The sequence below is a fragment of the Tachyglossus aculeatus genome, chromosome 2, assembly GCF_015852505.1.
Source record: "Tachyglossus aculeatus isolate mTacAcu1 chromosome 2, mTacAcu1.pri, whole genome shotgun sequence".
Classification (NCBI taxonomy): Eukaryota; Metazoa; Chordata; class Mammalia; order Monotremata; family Tachyglossidae; genus Tachyglossus; species Tachyglossus aculeatus.
The window spans coordinates 26,423,029-26,445,551 of NC_052067.1; the positions used below are offsets into that span (position 1 = coordinate 26,423,029).

At 40.2% G+C, this 22,523-nt stretch overlaps 1 protein-coding gene across 2 annotated transcripts in view; it reads left to right on the forward strand.

Moving 5' to 3' along the window:
- The window catches only part of NEK10 (NIMA related kinase 10), a 134,989-nt gene extending 114,025 nt beyond the window's left edge, over positions 1 to 20,964 (forward strand). For both annotated transcript variants that reach the window (XM_038770266.1, XM_038770259.1), the window contains exons 31-36: positions 1,403 to 1,503; positions 8,348 to 8,458; positions 11,185 to 11,293; positions 14,549 to 14,601; positions 14,685 to 14,740; positions 20,908 to 20,964. In XM_038770266.1, the coding sequence (XP_038626194.1) occupies positions 1,403 to 1,503; positions 8,348 to 8,458; positions 11,185 to 11,293; positions 14,549 to 14,601; positions 14,685 to 14,740; positions 20,908 to 20,956 (479 nt within the window). In that variant the 3' untranslated portion in view covers positions 20,957 to 20,964. The remainder of the gene's footprint in view (positions 1 to 1,402; positions 1,504 to 8,347; positions 8,459 to 11,184; positions 11,294 to 14,548; positions 14,602 to 14,684; positions 14,741 to 20,907) is intronic.
- Positions 20,965 to 22,523: the final 1,559 nt, after the last annotated feature.

Sequence of the window (22,523 nt, forward strand, 5' to 3'; positions counted from 1 at the left end):
CAGCAAATGAGATTGAAAAATAGTGCCCACATTATTTTGTTTGCTCTTAGTACTCAACAATTGCCTTACTTCCACTAAGGACTGAGCAATGAATATACAAACAGATTTAAGTGCTTTATTTCTATTCCAAATTTTGATGTAAGATAAAAATAAAACATAGGTCAAATATTAATTCCTTGTCTTAATTGGTTATTCTGAAGTTGAGAAGATTTTTAGCTAGCTTTTCCTAGCTTTGTATTTAGAAGAGTAGATACACATATTCTTCTAGTTATGAGAGTGTCATTCTGCCCAGACAAATTTAAATGACTGTTTCTGACATTTCAGGAAAATTCAGGGAGAGGATAATTACCTTTAACCTACAGGAGTATAATAATAATAATAATAATAATGGTATTTATTAAGCACTTACTATGTGCAAAGCACTGTTCTAAGCGCTGGGGAGGTTGCAAGGTTATCAGGTTGTCCCACGTTGGGCTCACAGTCTTCATCCCCATTTTACAGATGAGGTAACTGAGGCACAGAGAAGTCAAGTGACTTGTCCAGAGTCACACAGCTGATAATTGGCAGAGCTGGGATTTGAACCCATGACCTCTGACTCCAAAGCCCATGCTCTTTCCACTGAGACATGCTGCTTCTCTATGACGGAGTCTCCTGTCAAGAATGGCAGATGGGCCTCAGTCCTGAAACTTCGGGACTGAGGATCAGAGTGAAGGAATTGATTGTGGCGATAGTTGTTTGTGCCATACCATCCATAGTCTCTTATCCCTGCCAGTAGTGTTCATACTGGGGCACCGAGTGAAGCAAGTGAGTAAGCAAGCAGGGGGGCAGCACATTGCAAAATACGTGCAAATGGTTGTTTTGGGGATTTTTTGTTGTTGTTGTACTGGCAGGACCCATTTGCTGTAGGATATATAGCAATAACCTTAGGATAGAGCCAAAGCTGTGCTGTAGCACCAGTACTTACCAGTAAGGTGATTGCCTTGTTAGCCTCTGGCATCTTTGTCACCTGTACCAGTCAGCTGTTTTACAGAATTTCTGCAGGACGTTCCAGAATGCTGCGTATGGTTCTTCAGTCAGAAACGTTCACTCCTGGCGGTGGAGTCCTTGGTGATATCCCTCTACTCATGGAACCAGGACTGGAATCCAAATCTCTCTTCTATATATGGGAGATTAAGAGCCAAACATTGTATATAATGAAAAATAAGTTGAAACTGCCCAAATTGTTTGTAAATTGTTTATAGGTGGAATTTTAGAGCTAGACCCAGTTTTTTACTTTAGAAACAGACTGCCTTTAAATGAATCCCAGGGCCAGGCTCTTTGGTTTCAATGATTTATAGAACCAGTGTTGGCTGGAAAGGGGCAAAATGGATTCTCCCTCTGATTGTGGCATTCTCATCTGCAGCCTCTGCGGGGATTGCTGTGTCCCAAAGGAAGGTACGGCAGATCAGCGACCCTGTTCAGCAAATTCTCACTCAATTGCACAAAGTTATCTACATCACACAGGTATGGTTGCAAGTCTATTCCAGATCACATTTGCTTTTCCGTTTTGAATGTGGTCTTGTGCCAAGATCATAGAAAGGACTCCTATGTGTTATTTGACTTCAAGTAGAGTGTGCACTTGTCTCAATTCCCATATTTCTGTGTTACTGGGACCAGGATTTGGCTAACAGTGAAGCTAATGAGGTAATACCTGAAAGAGTTAATCAGCTTGATATTTTTTCTCCCTAAAGTCCAAGAAAAATATGTACAAATATATGTATATATGTACTCATATATATACAAAATATACACAAATCTATATACATATAGATATATATATATATATAAATATGTTTTGTATCTAGAAGTTGCCCTTTATGTTCAAGGAAGATTCCACTGAAGATGAAATTCACCTGAGAGCATGTGTGTGGGCTGAAGCCTTGATAATAAGAATAATAATAATTATGGTATTTAAATGTTTTCTACGTGCGAGGCACTGTACTAAGCACTGGGGTGGATACCAGCAAGTTGGGTTGGACACAGTCCCTGCCCCGCAGAACATTCACAGTCTTAATCCCCATTTTACAGATGAGGTAGTTGAGGCACAGAGAAGTGAAGTGATTCCCTCAAGGCTATACAGCAGAGAAGTGGCGAAGCTAGGATTAGAACCCATGACCTTTTGACTCTATCTACTATGCCATGCTTCTGTGCACTTACAAAGAGAGTCCGTTGTGTGCATGCGTTTGTTGTCTATTTTACTTGCTGGCGCCGTTTTTACTTTCACCACCTTGTCTCACGATCTTTCGGAAACTTCCGCTCAAAGAGAGATTCTCCTTTCTTGATTACAGTGTGCCATGCTAGTCTCCACCCTGTGCCTGGCATCCTGAGGTTTGGGTTGGTAGTCCAGGCTTCCACTCAGCAGCCATGGCCTTGCCCTCCTCCCCCTGTTATATTCATGATGATTTTCAAGGTGAAGTTGATGCATTTTTTTGCTTTACTTCAAGTAATTTTAAAAACTGAATTCTTTTCATTACTAGCTTATCTTTTTGATAAGGGAGACCCTTAATAATAATAATGGTACTTGTTAAGCACTTACTATATGCAAAGCACTGTTCTAAGTGCTGGGGGGATACAAAGCCATCAAGTTGTCCCACGTGGAGCTCACAGTCTTAATCCCCATTTTACAGATGAGGTAACTGAGGCCCAGAGAAGTGAAGTGACTTGCCCAAAGTCACACAACTGACAATTGGCGGAGCCGGGATTTGAACCCATGACCTCTGACTCCCAAGCCCGGGCTCTTTCCATTGAGCCACACCGCTTCTCCAGACCTTGCCCTGTAATAGTTGCCTGATGTGCATTGCCTTGGGCAAATGTGCATTCATTGTTCATGTCCTGACATGGATAGCTGGAGTTTCTTGTTTCAGTAGGGTGGCTATGATATTCCCACAGAGAGGCTTGTAGGTTTTTCAAATTCTCCAAGACTTGGAGAATAAAAAAACTCTAGCATGGAAATATAATTTTTTTGAAAATTTCACAACTTTGTTATTAAAGTTGGATTGAAGCTTCTAAAGCATTTTATATTGGACTTTCAAGCTGCCCATGAACAAAATGAGCAGCTGTACATTTTTGAGAAAGACAGTATCTGCTGACAGTATACTAAAAAAATGACTACTTTGATTTAAAATATACTTCCCAAATAATTCAGACTTTACAATATTACACTTAGTAAGAACCCATATCCCTCATGGGAACTTTAATTTATCATTCTTTACTTTTAAAATAAGTAGCAAAACTAAGTGTGCACATTTTAATTAAACTGGCCAGCTTGATTGGGAAACCAGTTCTCAATCCTTGATAACGTTGCTTCCATCAAAAGCAGGAAAAGGGTGTTAAGTAAATCAGAAAGGACACACAACCTTTTTTTTGTGGACTTGATAAACTGAGCATTTACAAACTTAAACTGTGGCTATTGCTTGAGAGCGCAGTCACAAATCTTGTTTGACAACCTGCAGCTGAAACACTCAAAGGATATTTCTTGCTGTTAGCTGTCGGTGGCCTTTCCAAACCAGTTTCTAGGGAAACGGGGATGGGTTGTCTCAGACAGAATAATGGAAAACACACATTTTAAAAGATGGCTTGTTAACATCCTTATCTCATCTTTGCTGACTTAACATCTGTTTTCATCAAAATGAAATGGAAATCTTGGACCGGCAGCCAAGAATGGAATAATGTTGTTCATTCCTGTTACTGGAAGTCAGAGCCCATGTTGGAGTTTACTAAATGTGTGAAGTGAATAGATTATCTGTTAGCAATGTGTTTTAACATGTGAACGTTTGAAATGTTCAGTCAGTTTAACCCATTTGGTTTCATAATGCAGGTAAATTTTGTGCAGTCATGCTAATACAAATACCATAATTATTAATACACATATTTTTTCTCCTAAATAACGCTTCACTGCTCACTTATATAAGACTGAGCCAGGCAGTTCACCTGAAGCTCATTTCACCTATGGCCACAGATATTCTGCAAAATACAAGTTTCTTTGAAAATAAATAACACACCAAGCCTGATTCTTTATTATTTTGAAGAATGCCTCAATGTAGATACATGAGGTGGAACAGGCCAAAAGATATCTAAAACTAAGTTAACTAAATACATGTGAGACAAAAAGTTATGCTAGTGCATTCGGTATAGGTTAAAGCCCTCTCCCTTTTTGCTGAATGTATATAACTTTTCATAATACGAAAAAGATATGTAAGCTTAAAACCAATTTATACTTTGTAAAACTATGACCTGAGTATAATCCATGTTTATGTGATGTTTTCGTATGGATCTTTCTGAACAAAGTTGTATGTAGTACTATTGCATCTTGTAAGTGTGCATTAATCCCTGCTTAAAAACATAGAAATTTTAAGTGATAGACTGATTTCACAGTAATGATATTTGAAAGAAAATTCTGAAGATTCAACATTATACTGAAGGAAGTGGAAAAAGTTCTTACATAGGAAAAAAAAAAACCCAGCTGGGATGAATTGAAGTTATTCATTCAAAGGTATTTATTGACAGCCCCCTACATAGCATGTAACAGTTGGGTTCTCCAGTTTGTGCCTCCTGACCAGAGGTGAGAAGTGATTATTTTCCCCCTGAAAGTCTATGTTCAATATGGATTTGAATAATCAGTGAAAGACTCTTTATTAGTAAGTGGAAAGGAACTTTTTCTCAAGTGTAGATACAGTTACAAAATGCTTCTGTAAATGTTTCCAAAGTGTCCTGGGGAAAGTAGTTCCACAAAAATGTTTTCCTTTGGCTTTCTTTACACATCCCCCACATTGGAGGATTTTTGAAGTCTCTATCATGTCATTGAATGCAAACAAAATACCCCGGAAGGAGTCCACGGTAGCACTGGCAGCAGTGGGAGCCCAAAACTTGTTTCCTTAGATCTGAATCACCGGTCTCTGCCATGCAGGAAAGAAGCTGCCCCATCTACTGTGCCACTGGGACTCCTGTCCACCCCCACTGTGTTAATGGGTTGATGTGCCTCTGTTCCCTGCGCTTTAACCATAAGCACTGAAGGGGGAAACTGAACCAGCTCTGTAATGTCACCTGTCTACATGTTTTGTTTTGTTGTCTGTCTCCCCCTTCTAGATTGTGAGCCCGTTGTGGGGTAGGGACCGTCTCTATATGTTGCCGATTTGTACTACCCAAGTGCTTAGTACAGTGCTCTGCACACAGTAAGCGCTCAATAAATACGATTGAATGAATGAATACTCCAGGATGAGAAGGAAACACCTGCAAGCAATTCTGGGGAGGTCATGGCTGAGCCTTTGGCCATGACGTTTGGGACCATTAGACTGAGACGCCTGAAGCCCTGTTCCTTAGCCACAGTGTCCCCACTGACCCTGTCTTACTTACCTTTGTCCTCATCTATTTGATTTTTGTCTTCTGGTTTTGTTTTGTTTTTAATATTATTTGTTAAGTGCTTACTATGTGCCAGGCACTGTTCTAAGTGCTGAGGTAGATATAAGCTAATTGGGTTGGACACAGTCCCTGTCTCACATGAGGCTCATAGTCTTAATCCCCATTTTATAGATGAGGGAGCTGAGGCACTGAGAAGTTGTGACTAGCCCAAATTCACACAGAAGACAAGTGGCAGAGCCGGGATTAGAATCCAGGTTCCCCACTCACTGGCCTGTGCTCTTTTGAATAGTCCACACTGCTTCCCTGTTGCCAAACCCTTGGCACCTCCCCCTTCACTCCCCCACCCGCCACATTATTCTTAGATTGAGAAACCCCTGGCATTGTATTCATTATAAGTCATGGGATACTCTTATACCTGTGGTTGTCTGTCTGTCTCCTCATCAAACATGAACTCCTTACCATTGGATTGAAGGCAGTCCATCAGGTTTCCTCCTTTTACTTTATCTCAGTAATCTCTTACTACAACCTACACGTTTTGCTCTGCTAATTCCATCCTACTCCATCTACTTCAAACTCATCTGTCTGACTGCTGAACTCTTGCCTACATTCTCCTCCTGGCCTGGGAAACCTTCCCCCTTTATAATTGATAGATCACCACTCTTCCCATCTTCAAAGTCCAACTAAAATCACAACTCCTTTAAGAATCTTTCCCTGACTAAACCCTCATTTCCCCCACCTGTTTACCTTACCGTGTGTGTCATCAGTGTACTTGGGCCTTTATCCCTTAAGCACTTTGATAGTCACCCCCTCACCCTCACCCCCACAATCTTTTGTGCACACATTTTTAAACTCTGCTGCTTCCCCCATCTGTAATTTATTTTACTGTCTGTCTCCCTTACTGGATTGTACTCCTTGAGGGCAGAGATCATGTCTACCAACCTTATTGTACTGTAATCTCTCAAGCACTTAGTAGAGTGCTCTACACATAGTAAGTACTCTAGAAATACCATTGATTATTTGATTGACTGGAAAGGTTAAAAAAAAGTCAACTAGAGATCCCAACAAGCTTAAATAGTTGTAACATGCATTCAGGTTGCTTGCTGTGTGACCTTGGGCAAGTCACTTAACTTCTCTGTGCCTCAGTTTCCTCAACTGTAAAATGTGCATGCCTGATCTCCCTCCTACTTTATGAGTCCCTGTGGAACAGGGACTGTCTCCAACGAAATTAACTTGTACCTACCCTAACGTTTAGAACAGGGTTTGTTTTAACACATAATCAATCAATCAATCATATTTACTGAGCATTTGCTGTGTGCAGGGCACTGTACTAAGCGCTTGGGAGAGTACAACAGAATGGTGCTCCAGCTCTTAGAACAGTGCTTCACACATAGTAAGCGCTTAACAAATGCCATCATTATTATTAACAATGTAACAGACACAGTGAGCTTACTGTCTAGAGGGGGAGACAGACATTAATATAAATAAATGCATTATGGATGTATTCATAAGTGTTGTGAGGTTGGGATAGGGTTTGTTGAATAAGGAGAGCAAGTAAGGGTGATGCAGGAGGGAATGAGAAAAGGTGAAATGAGGGCTTAGTCAGGGAAGGCCTCTGGAGGAGATGTGCCTTCAGTAGGTGCTTGAAGGTAGGGAGAGTAATTGTCTGTCGGATATGAAGAGGAAGGGCATTCTAGGCCAGAAGCAGGTCTTAGATGAGAGGTCACTGACAAGATAGACGAGAATGAGATGCAGTGAATAGATTGAAATTAGAGGAATGAAGTGTGCCGGCTGGGTTGTAATAGAAGAGTAGCAAAGTGAGGTAGGAGGAGGCAAGGTGACTGACTGCTTTAAAGCCAGTGGTAAGGAGTTTCTGAGGTGATTGCCTAAACCCAATGGTAGGAGTTTCTTTTTGATGCAGAATTGGATGGACAACCACTGGAGGTTCTTGAGGAGTGGGGAAACATGGCCTGAATGTTTTTGTAGAAAAATGATCCAGAGAACAAAGTGAAGTATGGACTGGAGTGGGGAGAGACCAAAGGCAGGTGAGGTCAGCAAGCAGTCATGAGTGTGGGATAAGACAAATACTTGGATTAATGCGGTAGCAGTTTGGGTGGAGAGAAAAGGGTGGATTTTAGCGATGTTGTTGAACCAGTAGGATTTAGAGATAAACTGTGAGTTGAATGAGAGAAGGGGGTGACATACCATTAACAAAAAAGGGTTCAGGCCATAGATGCCAAAGTTTTCATTTTGAGCATGGGGATTACTTTGGAGGGGACAGGCCTCAAAGATCTAATAAAGAGCCAGAAGCCACCATTTGGAGTCTTTTCAGCCCGGTCCAGGAACTCTCAGATCTTGTCAGAGAGCCGGGATAACTGAGACTGGAAGTCCGGCCCACCAAGCTGTGAGACTGGGAGGGGGGGGCATTATTCCCACAGAGTGGACACCTACCATTCAAGCTATCAATTTCTGCATTTTACAGGAAAATGAAACTCATTGCATATTTTTACTCCCTCAAATATATCCTCGATATCACTGGTAAAAAAGAAGGTATGACACCTAGCTTGTCATTTAATAGGTTGATATGTCAATCGATGATATTTCAGATAGCTTTTGCATAAGACTCCTGCTGGCTCAATGTGAAACTGAAATAAGCCATTTTGTTACTAAAGTTTTTATGTAGAGCAGAAATTCCAGGTTTTTCCATGTTCCTAAACATTTCAGAGGAGAACCATATGCACCATTTAAAGGAAGCGTCTGTGAGCAAGATAGTATTATTATACACTTGATTGTACTCTTACAGGTAGCCTATCTAAAATAGCAAATTGTCCATTTTATATTTTATATTTAATTTGATTGAATATCCCTAAATGATATTTTCATAAAATGGATTTAAAAGTCAAATTGTGCTTCAGTACACTGTTTTTGCTAATTGTCATTTCCCTCTATACAGCTTCCTCCTGCTTTGCACAACAATCTGAAAAGAAGAGTTGTTGAAAGATTTAAGAAATCCCTCTTTGGCCAACAGAGCAATCCTTGTAATTTGAAATCTGAAATTAAAAAGGTACAGTGTTTTCTATATTGTATTTCTAGTCCAAGCATAACAATTATTATTATCATCATCATCATTTTGGTATTTTTTTAAGTGCTTACTGTGTGCCAAGCACTGTTCTAAGTGCTTGGGAAGAGACAAGGAAATCCGGCTGGACACAGTTCCTGTCCCACATGGGGCTCATTTTACAGATGAGGTAAATGAGGCACAGAGAAGTGAACTGACTTGCCCAAGGTCACACAATCCAGCCATACAGGATTTTTTTTTTCTTTTTATTTCACATCAGTATCTTCAAAGGACAAGTATGCTCTTTGAAAATAGTTTTTAGTTGTAGAATCATCCATTTTTGACCTGGCCTTGCATGGGGCAAGTGTAATGCTAAGCATTAACCTAAGGCTAAGCAGGACTTTGTGGTGCCTAGACAAAACACCATCAAGAAACCATAGTCCTAGTCTTACTTGTCTTGTCTTAGGCTATCGAGTCGTCACCTACTCATAAGTCTTGCTTATGCCCACCTTAAAAACTCCAGCATCAGCGTCTCTTTTTGGGCCACAGTTTTGAAAGCTTTATCACTTTCCTCTTCAGCCACTCCCAAAGCAGACTCTATTTTGCTCCTGCAATTGATCATGAAAATAATATATCATTTTGTGCCTTTCACTTGACAATAAACTACATATTTCACAAACACTTTCGTGAAATACTGGCCCCCTGTATTCAAACTGTTCAACAACAGTTCAAACTGTTCAACAACAGTTCAAACTGTTCAAACTGGGCCCCCTGGGTCGCCAGGGAATTCTCCCTTTTCCTGGTTTTCAGAATGTCTGCTCGGCTTGGAAAAAACACTAACAATATTTTCCTTCATGGTTTTTATGGTATTTAAGTGCTTAGTAAATGTCAAGCACTGTCCCTATCCCGTGAGGGGCTCCCCATCTAAGGGAGAAGGAGAACAGGTATTTAATCCTCATTTTACAGATGAGGCAACTGAGGCACGAAAAAGTTAAGTGACTTGCCCAATTTCACACAGCAGGCAATTGGTGGAGCTGGAATTAGACCCCAAGTCCTCTGACTCCCAGTCCTGTGCTCATTTTCTTTGATTATTGTCTCATTTGTTTCACAGTCATTCTATTTCCTCTGTTTAGTTTTTTTGTTTTTGCAAACTTCCATCACTCCAGTTCTTTCCCCACTCATCATAGCCCTTCCCACTTTCCCATTGGCCATTTTCCCTTTTCCAGGTCTTCTCCCCCTCCAGGTGCACTAGTAAGTTGATAAAAATTCCGAGTGCTTCGGTTCACCTGAGCATATAAGGATGGTCCCTACCCAACAACGGGCTCACAGTCTAGAAACACAGTAAGCACTCAATAAATATGATTGAGTGAAAGGAACCCAGGTTCCAATCCCGTTTCTGCCACTTGTCCATTACGTGACCTTGGATAAGTCACTTAACCTCTCTGTGCCTCAGTTTTCTCATCTGTAAAACAGAAATAAAATATGTGCCTTCCCTCCCTTTGACTGTGATGCCTATATGGACAGTGACTGTGCCCATTCTGATGTTTATCTACTTCAGCTCATAACGCAGAAGTTGGCAGGCTCATAGTAAGCCCTTAATAAATTCCAAGCAAGTCTCAGAGAGGTAATCTTTTTAGCCTGTTATAAATATCTATGCTATGCTATAAATCCGTATGCTATTTTTTTGGCTTCACATTGGTACTGTATGTCTTCTAACCCTCATGATCTCAAGAGTGTATTTGGTGATTTGAGTGATTAAAATGAGCTGGGAAGAGAGTCAGTCAATAGTAGTAATTAAAATAATCATAAAACAAATTTATCATACTTACACTAGGCAGTGTGGTTTTTGGGGAGTGAATTTTTTAGTTTAAGGTTGCCACCCTTGTATAATGAATCACCAAAAAGCTTGAAATCAACTGTCATTGCCAGAATTATGCAGCTCAAGGCTAGTTCGAGTGTGAACGGACACTAAAAATACAATAGGTCTAAGGGTTAAAGTTATGTCTGACAGTTTTGTCTAAAGCCAAAGTTTATTCAATCCATCAATATCATTAATTTGAAGGAAAAGGTAAGAGATGTTTATCTGGAGGATAAAGTGACATCAAGAAAGTTCAGCAGTGAAGGAACATGTTTAATGCTTCTGCTATAATGAATTCAGTCATGGAAAATTGTTTTTTTTTTCTTCAGAAAGGTCAAGGGATGGGAGGAAAATGTTTCTAGATCAAAATTAGTTTATAGCAATAGAAAAATTAAACCAAGAAAATTGTTTTCCATGGCTAAGAATGTGCACAGCAGATGAATGAATGAGACTGGTTTCAACTAAATCTGTATTAGTATACTTTATATATTATACAATATATTGGTAAATTAATATATACTTAAAATATGTTTCTGGTAATAATTAGCATTTCTTCCATCTACATGTAATAAATATGACATTTTCATGTTATGGCCACCATACCATTATTTCTCCTTTCAATTTTATTTAGCTTTCATACAAGTATAAAGTTTTAGTATTTTATCATTTGCAACGAAAGAGTCATATGAATTGCATTGGCTTATACTTTAGCTGCCTCCAATTGGTGGTAAGTACTTCAGGAAGAAGATATTTCCTAATTAATTTACCGAGAGCTTGAGTACTAACTGTTTAATGCATGAACATGGGAAAGTGAAAAATATCTCAGTGTGTCTCCCGTTGTTATTTAAAATGGAATTTTGTTTCTTTTTCTTAGTTGTCTCAAGGATCTCCAGAGCAAATTGAACCTACTTTTTTCACAGCAGATTGTCATTTATTACTTCACTCTTCTGGTGGAAATACCCTCCCCCACAGTGACAGGAAAGGTAATAGCCATGCATGAAAAACCAACTTTTACGATAGAGAATGTGGCATTTTGACTAGCAGTTTTTAGAAAAGAGAATTTAGTCTTGTTTAAATATCATCAGCTCATGATGATCTGTGATAATTAGAGATAGTTGAACTATAGGTGCTTTCACTTGAGTCAGTAATTTCTACCTCCTTTCCACCAAATAATTTATCAGTTTCCAGGAACAGGAAAATGAACTGATCTGAGTTGGATTTCCTTTGTATTTCTTTCACCCTGATACCAATCAATGATATTGATGGTTTACTGTGTGCAAGTGCACTGTACCAAGCACTTGGTTGACTATAATGCAACAGAATTGGTAGAGACATTACTTGCCCACAGGGAGCATACAGTCTAGAGGAATGATATGATATGGATGTAAAGAAGATGAAATAACCAAAAGGTGGGTAGTCATGTGGAAAATAAAGAGAAACAAAGACCCAGGATAATTTGTAAATTGGATAATCAGTCTCCAAGAAATTGAGAGTTGACCACAGCACAATATAAAACTAGAAACCTAGCGACTCATAACTTTCTAGACTTCAACGCTTTCAGATAAATTATGAATCTCCATAAAAATAGTTGCCTTCTCGGGTTGGACATGCAGTTTCTACTTAGTTTAGAATAGGACTAAGCTGTCACCCTGCCAAATTAGAAAATACACAGGATTTTGTGCTTTAAAAATTGGGCAGGTCTGTCCAATTCCATAAGTGGTAACTATATCCAAATGTTGCCCCTATAATTTCAAGTTCTGATGAATAGTATCATGAGCTCTACTTGATATTTTGCAAGTTTGGGGAATCCTGTATCCATTTTGGTCATTGAACATGAAGGTTTCAGAATACTGGATAAAACTGAAGAGATTCAAAGGCAACTAAAATAATAACTACGGTAGTTTGCCATTTAAAGTGTAATAGCATCTACAAGATAGATGGTGTTGGTAAGAAAATATGATCTTTAAAATGGCAGCCCTGATGAGTGAAACAAATATAGGTATAAATAGATATGTCCTTGGTTTTTGAAGGTAACACTACATGTAGAGAGATCCTACCAGTATGGAAATCAGTTGATCAGTGGTACTTGTTGAGCACTAAACTAAGTACCTGCCCACAAGGAGCTTTCAGACTTTTAGAGAAAGACTTCAGCTTTTAGAGAAGCAGCGTGGCTCAGTGGAAAGAGCACGGGCTTTGGAGTCAGAGGTCATGGGTTCAAATCCCGGCTCTGCCAATTGTCAGCTCTGTGACTTTGGGCAAGTCATTTCACTTCTCTGTGCCTCAGTTACCTCATCTGTAAAATGGGGATTAAAACTGTGAGCCCCCCGTGGAACAACCTGATCACCGTATAACCTCCTCCCCAGCACCTAGAACAGGGATACAGCAGCCCATTGTCAGAAGGGCAACCAGTTGATTTGATTTTCCAGTAGTGGTGATGATCTGCACAGAGCCATCCACACACTCTCGATCAGATCGCCTGTCACCAGCGACAGGCATTGAGTTTTGGCTAATCGGGGTTAGGGGTGCAACTCTGTGGCCAGGGGACAACATATCCCTGTGTGTTCTTTGCAGCCTCGGAAACTGATGTGCCCTTGTCCCATTTTCCCACATTTGTTGAGTGTGGAACACACATCCTTCATGCAAGACGTTGGAGTCTGGACATACTCTAACTGAATGCCATAAACCTGTAGCTACTTACCAAAAGGCCTTGCAAATATGGCAGTTAGAGGCCATGTGAAGTCACCGATCTGAATGGTAGACAGGTTCCAGACTTACTGCAAGTGAAAGATGAAAGACCAACAAGAGGATATTTGAAGACATTTGGAGAAATTTGGAGGTCCTTTGTGTGCTTTAGTGCATGGAGTACTTCACCTCTGCCATTGAGATGCATATTTTAGCTCCACCCCAAGCCCAGTGGGAAGTAATCCCCACTTTACAGGCAAATTCCTTTATAACAAATGTTACTGTAGTGAAGGCTCATTTCTGCCTTTTTCAGAATCCTGACCCACCATCCTTAAGAGTCTCTAATGGCCAACATCCTTTCAGTTAGAGCTGATATTTATCCAATTGGAGAGCCATCTTTTTGCCTTGAATTGAGCCAAGTTCCATTTGGATGGAATATCTGCTTTTTAAGAATGAATTATCTTTAATAAGATGAAGTTCCCCGTTTCCCTTGCCATCCTTTTTGCTCCCGTTGGAGACTTCCAGGTGCAAGAAACAGGGTTGCTTGCAGACCAAGCCATCCAATCCCTCATTCACTCCAGCTTCCTCCATTACTTCTCTCTACTCAGCTGGTAGATCCCAGTAAGAGTAGGAGAAGCAAAACCAGCCAGGAAGAATTGTAACCTAGGCAAAATTGCACTGTTTTCTTAGAAGCCCTGTTAACCTGCCTCAGGCTCTTATTACCCAGTGTTCTTCAGGGCAGGTGAAATAAAACTTGAGGAGAAGAAGCTTTGAGTTCCATTATTTGGTAGAGTTATTAAAACAAGATCACTTGGACACTGTTACAGTGGGATTTCACATATAGTGAACAGTCTCTTGAAACTGTCCACTTCCCCATCATCAGTTGGATTTATTGAGTGCTTACTGTGTGCAGGGCACTGTACTGAGCTCTTGGGATATACAAAACTTCCTCCTTCTCCCCCTCCCTGTGATGTTTATGACTTTAGCCTGCTGGTTTCCATCAGGTCAGGCACATAATATCACAGTCTGCTGTACAATAGAAAATTATGTTTTAAATGACAAAACTGTTGTGGTTTGGTTTTTAATAGGAAACGGTCTTAAGCCCTAAGTTGCTATGCAGTTGATTTCCCTGTGGGCAGTCACACAGATGGATCAAATTTTTATTCTCAGTCACTCATTGTACAGTTCTGTTCCCCTTGATTTCCTGAGAACACTTCTTCATGGCATACTGTTAACTACTGTGCTCTACTAGTTTGATTGAATTTTTTTCAGTTAAGAAATGAAATCCATTCAATATTTTGCTTTGGAATCCACTTTTTTCCCCTTTATTTTATTTGTAAGACTAGATTATAATTACTTATCACCATGGGAAGTTCCTCCTACAACTTTTCATATTATTAATGTTATTGAAATCCCTAATCAAAGAAAATAAGGATTAGCCATTTTGTTGTTAACTTGGTACTTCCTACAATTGTGATTTAACTGCAGAAATATTCTAAGAAAGGCTTAGCCGCATTTCAAAGGGCATTTTATCTGATTATACTGAACTCTTTCAGGTCTTCCTGGCAGCTTCAATCTGGAAGAGGGAATAACATATGAACAGATGCAGGTAAGGTTTTACCTTGCATCTGTCTGATCAACTTGATTCTATCACTTTTAACTCAACTGAGCTGAATTTTCCTTTTATTCTAGACCGTGGTTGAAGAAGTCCTAGAAGAAAGTGGCTATTACAATTTTACTTCTTCTAGGTGAGCATTGGAATTTCCTTTAAAATAGGAAATGTGAACTGGGATAGTAGGATGATAAATTAGATTTCTCTCTTTCTCCACATTCTTTTAAAATTTTTTTGTGATATTGATATGGACCAGATAAAAATGAATAAAGGATATTTTTGCCAGTCCTTTGTTTGCACCCAGCTGCCACATTTTCTTTTGAAATGGAAAGATGGTGTTCACTTGCTTATAATTTTCCATTTTTTTTCTTCCATATAAAATAAATTCAGTTGAATGGAAAAAGTGCCACTAGGCCAATCATTGTAATAATTTGTCACTCAGTGGTCATGGAGAAGATCGATTTTTTGGATGCAGTACAAGAAAGAAATAGTGTAGAAGTAGTTAAAAAAAGATTTCAAACAAAAGAAATTGTGATGCGTTTGTACAGAAAAGTAACTTCTCATTAGTAGGAATCCTATGAGTAAGGAAGGATATTTTTAGAGCTAGATACTTGAAGACCAAGATTAAACATTAAACCACTGTCCATTCCTCAAGAAAGTTCACCTAAAACAATCTCTAATGCATTAATGAGGCCTCTTTTAAGTGGGTAATTGTTTCCCAAACCAATCATAAACTGCCTAACAATTCATTAATGCACACTTTTTTTTTATCTGGTGATGTGACCTAGTTTGCTGAAAAATTTGTTTTAGCATTTATCCTTTCCAGTATAGTTGTCCTTCTTTTGGAGATGAGCAGCGGACTTTCCAAAAACGTGCTGTTCTATAACATCAACATTGTTCATTATCTAAAAGAGACCATTAATTAGAATTTATTTCAAGTGTTAAAACAGCACCACTACAATTGGTAGTCCCATTATTTCTTTTGGCTTCCAAAGAGATTTCATTTATCATCCACTCATTATATTAGAATTCAAGTGCATATCTCAGGGTGAAATTTCAATTTTCTCTAGATATCCTGGCCATCTTTTCCCCCAAAACATGATAAACAAGCCATTAGCTGAATATTTAAATTTACCTAATTTGGAATAGTGTTACTTGGATTTGAGTCTCATGAACTTCTCCTGCACATTCATAGTTGTAACATTCATAGTTAGTCAAACAGTAGTGTATATATGTATACTATATATATATATATATATATATATATATATATATATATATATATATATATATATATATATATGTTAGTATATGTAGTATTATATACTGTGTGCAGAGCACTTGGAAGAACATAGTAGAATTAGTATATATTATCTCTGTCTCAAGGAGCTTACAATATAGCTGTAAATTTCAAGTACGAGCAATTAACAATATATAAGAGTTGCACTCAGGTGCTAAGGTGGCAGTTGAGGGATAATCAATCAATCTCTCAAATTTATTGAGCAGAACACTACTAAGTGCTTAGGAGAATACAGTATAACAGAGTTGTTAGACATGGTCCCTGCCTATAACCAGCCTACAGTCTAGAGGGGGAGACGGACATTAATGTAAACAAATAATTTAGCGGTATGTATGTAAGTGGTCTGGGGCTGGGGAAGGAGTGAATAAAAGCTGCAAATCCAAATGCAAGGGTGACAAAGAGTGGTTATGGTCAGATAGAGGGATTTCTCTCTGGGATTTCAGAGATTGTGCAGTGCCTAGAGATGATGAGATCAAGTCTGTGTCCAAGTTGGTGAGTGGGTGAGGTGGGTTAGAGCAGGTGAGTGGAGTTGAGGAGTGAAAGTGGGCAGTGGAAGGGTTGTGGGAACATCCGCATGGGTATTAAAGTCCCAAGGATGAGTGGAGAGATGGAGAAAGAGAAGGAATGTGAGAAAAAGATCAAAATGGTTCAGGAAATTGAAGGTAGGGCCTGGGGAGTGGCAGATGCCTGTGACTAGTAACTGGAGTGTGTGGTAGAGGTGGATGACATAGGCTTCAAAGGAAGCCATGAAGCAGCATGGACTAGTGATGGAGCATGGACCCAGGAGTCAGAAGGACCTGAGTTCTAGTCCTGGTTCCTCCACTTGTCAGCTGTGTGTGTGACCTTGGTCAAGTCACTTAACTTCTCTATGCCTCAGTTTCCTCATCTTCAAAATGGAGATTAAGACTGTGAGCCCCATTTAGGATGTGGATTGTGCCCAGTCTGATTAGCTTGTATCTACCCAGTGCATAGTACAGTGTCTAGGCATAGAAAGCACTTAATAAATAGTATAAAAAAGGGAGAGAGTGAGAGAGGGTTTAGGGAGGTAGAATGGTACAAGAATGACACTGGGGAGCGAGAAGGCAGCCCATTCCTCCCCCTTTTCCAGTGAACCTTGGGGTGTGGGAGAAATTGAGGCCTCCTCTAAAGAGAGTGATAGGTGAGAGTGTCATCTAGGGAGCGCCTAGTTTCATTGATGGCTAGGAGGAGCAGTACCATGGTCAGAAATAGGTCAAGGATGAAGAGAAGCCTTCCCATAACGGAGTGGGGTTCCACAAGTTGCTTTGGCTGACGCTGTGAGGGAGGATGCGGGGAGAAGGGGTGGCATGAGAGGTAGGGAAGAGTTGGGTGGGAGTGAGCTGTTGGGGGCCAGCTTTGTGGGAGGGAGTTCCAGGTAGACAACTTCCTCTGCCCCATGATTTAATTAGCAGATAATTTTCTGCAAACCTACAGCTAGACATTTGGCCCAAGAGAAGCCCTAGTTCACACGTTAGAAGAATTCAGTGTTTTTGATAGAAAACATTTTACTTTTGCTTCATATATTTTTCTGTTTTATCTATTTTTTCAAATATTTCTCATTTCCCCAAGGACAATTAAGGAACATTGTTTTACAGGAGCGCAGTCCTTTCTAGTGTAAGATGAAAAGCAAATTTTTCTTACTCTGAGAAACGATTGCCTGGAGTTCTGTAAGAGTGAATAATTTTTTTTAAATTTACCAGCTGAATTAAATGCCCTAAAGAAGTGTGCCGTCACTTCGCAAGTTTAGCCCAAAACAAACCACTTAATAGTCCCAGTATTGGTTTCCTGCAAATATCCAAAATCAACTCAAGCAGAAATCCTCATTCGAACATGTTTCATAGTTTTGGCCTCTCAGAACAGTTTCATCTTCCAGCAGAAAATTTCCTGGGTATTAATCAATGTCTGTGGACTTTATGTGCTGGCAGTGCTTCAGGTCATCAGCTGCTTACAGCTGGTCGTTAGTCCCCAAGAAATGTAGCTGGCTCCAACTGGAAACACTTAATCATACAAATCCAGTTTCAAACCACTCAACTTTAGAAAGCCAATCAGTTGAGAAGCAGCGTGGCTCAGTGGAAAGAGCACAGGCTTTGAAGTCAGAGGTCATGGGTTCGAATCCCGACTCTGACACATATCTGCTGTGTGACCTTGGGCAAATCACTTAACTTCTCTGAGCCTCAGTTACCTCATCTGTAAAATGAGGATTAAGATTGTGAGCTCCATGTGGGACAACTTGATCACCTTGTATCCCCCCAGTGCTTAGAACAGTGCTTTGCACATAGTAAGTGCTTAATAAATGCCATCATCATTATTATTATTATTGTCCCTCTTACCTTCTTGTCCCAGTTAAAGAAAGTTGGGGCCTGAGTTGTGTCCAGTGTCCAGCATGGCATAGGAAGTTAATTTTATCCTTTAAGAGATGTTTAATCATCATCATCATTATTCCACTTCTCCCTAGATACTCTTGGAGAGTAAATTAGCCCATTAGAACTGCTTTGATTCTTTCAGACTCCCAGGTGTTCATTTAGTAAATTAAAACTCAGCCCACCGAATAGCATCCTTGTGGGCTGAAAGAGTTAATGGATCTCCATAAGGGAGCTAACACTCAATAGAAATAGCCTAGTGTAGATGTTTAAGGGAACTACCCTCCTCACCACTTCCTCACTCCCTGCCCACCCCCACCGCCCATTATTCTCTCCTTAAATGAACCTTATGCTTGCTCATTTGGAGCAGAGCATGGAATCCTTGTATGCACTCTGAGAATTGCACAAAGGAAATGTGTGCAAGTAGACAGGTGGCTAATGTGCTTTCCTGGTTCACCTCACCTACAAACGTTGCATCTTGGAGGTCTGCACTGGAATTTTGCATGGCTGTACACAGCCACGACACACCATCTGAGCACCCTGTGTAAGATGGCAAGACAGACTCTCCTCCTTTCCCTCCACCTTGCTGCCCTGGTGGCCCCTCCAGTTCACCCTCACTGACTCTCCAAATGGAACTACAAGATTCTGATTCATTATTTTTACTTCTCTACTGTGTACTACAATGAATGAATATGTCATAAAAGACATGGGCACAAAGATAGATCCTTTCACAAATGCTTCATTTTTGTATATCATCAATCTTGCATTATGCCATTGACTGCAAGTCTGGGGTTCCCCCTCAACTCAGCAATTTTACATGGGAATTACGGACATCCAGCTGTAGCTCTCCAAAGATCAAATCTTTTTTTTTCCCCCCCAAAGCAGTAATTTGTTTTTCAGAGGGGCTTTTTTGGTTGGGTGAACTTTTTTTAAATAGGATTATATTTTAATCAAGAAGTGGCATTCTCCTCATTTTAAAAATGGAAAACTGGAAACTAAGATAAGCCATTCATTGCATTAGGAGAGCAGCCCATAACCACACCATTCTGAAAACTTCATAAAGCATTCATTGATAATAAATCTCATTCAAAATACCATTCTCACCTTGACTGATGCAGGTTTAATGCCCTGTAATTGAGGATATTGATGACATAAGTTATCTTCAAATAATTTTAAACCCTGCAAGAGAGCGGTTGGCTATTTTCAAAATAACATCACATCATCACATACCTTTTGAAAATGCATTTGAGAATAATTGCTTCTTGACACAGAAATATGACAAAAAACTATCCACTCTCTAGATCAACCAGATTAACCTTCATGAGGATACGTACTCTGTCAAAATTTGGTTCAAGACCCACAAAGGTTTTCAAGTATGAGAGAAAAGTTAGGAAGTACCCATCGATCTACTTTATTGAAACCCACACCTTTGACTAATGGTCTGGTTATCACAGAATGACCAGCACTGAACAGAAGTAATCAATCAATCAATCAATCATATTTATTGAGCACCTACTGTGTGCAAAGCACTGTACTAAGCTCTTGGGAGAGTAGAACACAACAATATAACACTCATTCCCTGCCCATAGCAAGCTTAGAATACTGAACCAGCGAAACACCAAGACTGAGGAGGGAATCACCCAAGTGTAGACCTGCTTTAAGGTGCAGGGCACCCTAATAAACTGGTTAAATGACTTTTATGTTTAGTAATGTGAAGTTTTTATAGGGTTGTTGCATTGCCAGAAGCCGCCCACACCCCGAAGCTCTAGAACGAAGCTATTCTGACTCCTATGGCTTCGGCCTACAGGAGTGTGGTTGGACCCAGAGAAGCTTTAGGAACCCACAGCCATTCCTGGGTTCTGCTCTGATCTGCTTTCTTCTGCTCTGATCTGCTTTTTTCTGCTCTGCTCCGTTCTGGCCTTTGAGAGCCCGGACCCTCCTACAGGATTGGATTTTAGGGGCTCCGATGGTTTCACTAGGCTTAGGGGATTTTTCTAGAGTGTCCAGATCCACCTCCAAAACCCACTGTGCATTCTGTCATCCTGACATGTGGATCCATATTACCTTTAATGTGAGAAACATTTTTATTTCCTACTAAAAATATTTATCACATAACAGCAGTGCATGAAGCCCTGAGTGGTATCCTTGTCCACTAGGCATGCCTGTTTTCTTCAGTCCTGCTCCAGTCCCAGGATTAAGTGCCAAACAAGTTGGCCAGTGCCTGTTTTAATAAGTCCTCAAACATACACACACCACACCAAAGCATAAAAACAAACATATCATACACCTTTTAAAATAAAATGAACTTCAGAATTGTCTCTCTTGAGAAAGTCTTTCAGCATGAACTTGCAATAGGAAACCAATATTCCTTAAAATTCCCACGCCTGTGTTCACAATCATTTTCTTAATATTAATTACAGTAACATCTTTGCCTGTGTAAGCTCGTTGTGGGCAGACAAAATGTCTGTTTAGTATTGTACTCTTCCCAAGTGCTTAGTACAGTGCTCTGCTCCCAGTAAGCACTCAGTAAATACAACTGAATGAATGAATGAGATGTATAGGGACTTAATATAAAAACACAACATTTCTGTTTATAGAAATCACTTTGCCTGTTTCAACCCATAGGTATCACTCTTATCCATGGGGAACCAAGAACCGCCCAACTAAGAGATGAAAACCCGGTGTTCTGAACGGACTTGGGTTTGTTCTTTCCCGGTGCCATTAAGCCACGCAGATGCCAAGTCATCCTGGCTGATTGCCCAAGGGATAAACTCTGCTCAAAATTGGGAGATGGCCTAATCGCCGAACCCCTGGCAGGTATCGTCCTGGAGCTGCCTCTGCTCCCAGAGCTGCTACCTGTGGTGGGGCGCTGGGGTGGGGCTCGTTGTGGTCGGGGTCAGCCCCACTTCCAACCTCCCCTTGTCAGCCGGTGGCAGGGAGGGAACGGAGGACGGCGGCCGGTTGCCCCGCCGCGGTTGCTCCAGGAGAAAAGCATCCCACGGTCCCCTCGTTGACAGAGAACATCCAGCGGGGCTGCGCACAACCTTCTCCCAACTGTTTTAAGCTTTTTCCTGTTTAAAAAGAATGACGTACTCAGGATTGTTAAAACGATACTTAAAAGGTAGGTGGCCTTCTCAGGATCAAAAATAGATTTTAAAATAGGATTTCCAGGATCCCTTTGGAAAGATTGGGAGAGTACTCTCCAAATTTGAATAAAAAAATCAAAGTGCATTTTAAAGGGAAAGAACAGGCTGTAGTTACATGCTGATCATTTACCGGGATCTTCATACACTGTAGACAGTATTTGTAACAGGCACCGCTCTGGGGATAACTGTCAACATTTGCATTCTACCTTGGAAGAATAGAATAACCTAACAGAATGATGTACAGTATGCGCATGTGCTGTGTGACCTTGGGCAAGTCACTTAGCTTCTCTGTGCCTCAGTTACCTCATCTGTAAAATGGGGACAAGGACGGTGTCCAACCCGATTAGCTTAAATCTACCCCTCGCACTTAGTTCAGTTCCTGGCACACAGTAAGCACTTAACAAATACCATATGTATGGATATATGGCTAAATGTGAGTAAATACTTAGATGAACTACTGCTTTGCTGCTAATCAAACTTGTGGTCTCCACAGCACTGTGAGAAGCGATGTAAGGTTGTAGAGTTGAGATGCTTTTTTTCCTTTCCTGCAGCTTTTCTGACTTTTTTGTTCTTCTAATTTCAAGGTTTGGGAGTTTTCAATGAAAGTCATGTATAAAAAATTGGTAAATTCAATATTTACCCCGTGTAACCACTGAACAGAACAAAGATGGCTGGTTCATTTTTACTTAAAGTTGTTGAAAATTCACAAACCACTTACCATGATGTAAATCTTCCCTGGAGCTTGTGTGCATGTTTCCATTTCCCATAACCATACACATTGCTGTAAGGATTTGTCAGCGAACGCTGCCACTGTAAACCGAGAGCACAACCTGTGCGTACAACACATGTTGCTTCTCCTATGTGTCGGGTGATACACTCGGCCAAGTTCTGATTTTCTCAGCCAGCTCCCAGTGACTTCTGTTGGGCTCATTTCCAATTTTAGTTCCTCGGGGAGGCCAGAGGCAGAGTTTAGCCCAAGTAATTTACAGTCGCCTAAATTGAAAAAAACAGAGTAAAGTGAAAACTCTCCTAAAGCGGCCCCTTACATATACTTAACCTGGCATATTTTGTAATTAAAACAGTCAGAATTGTATT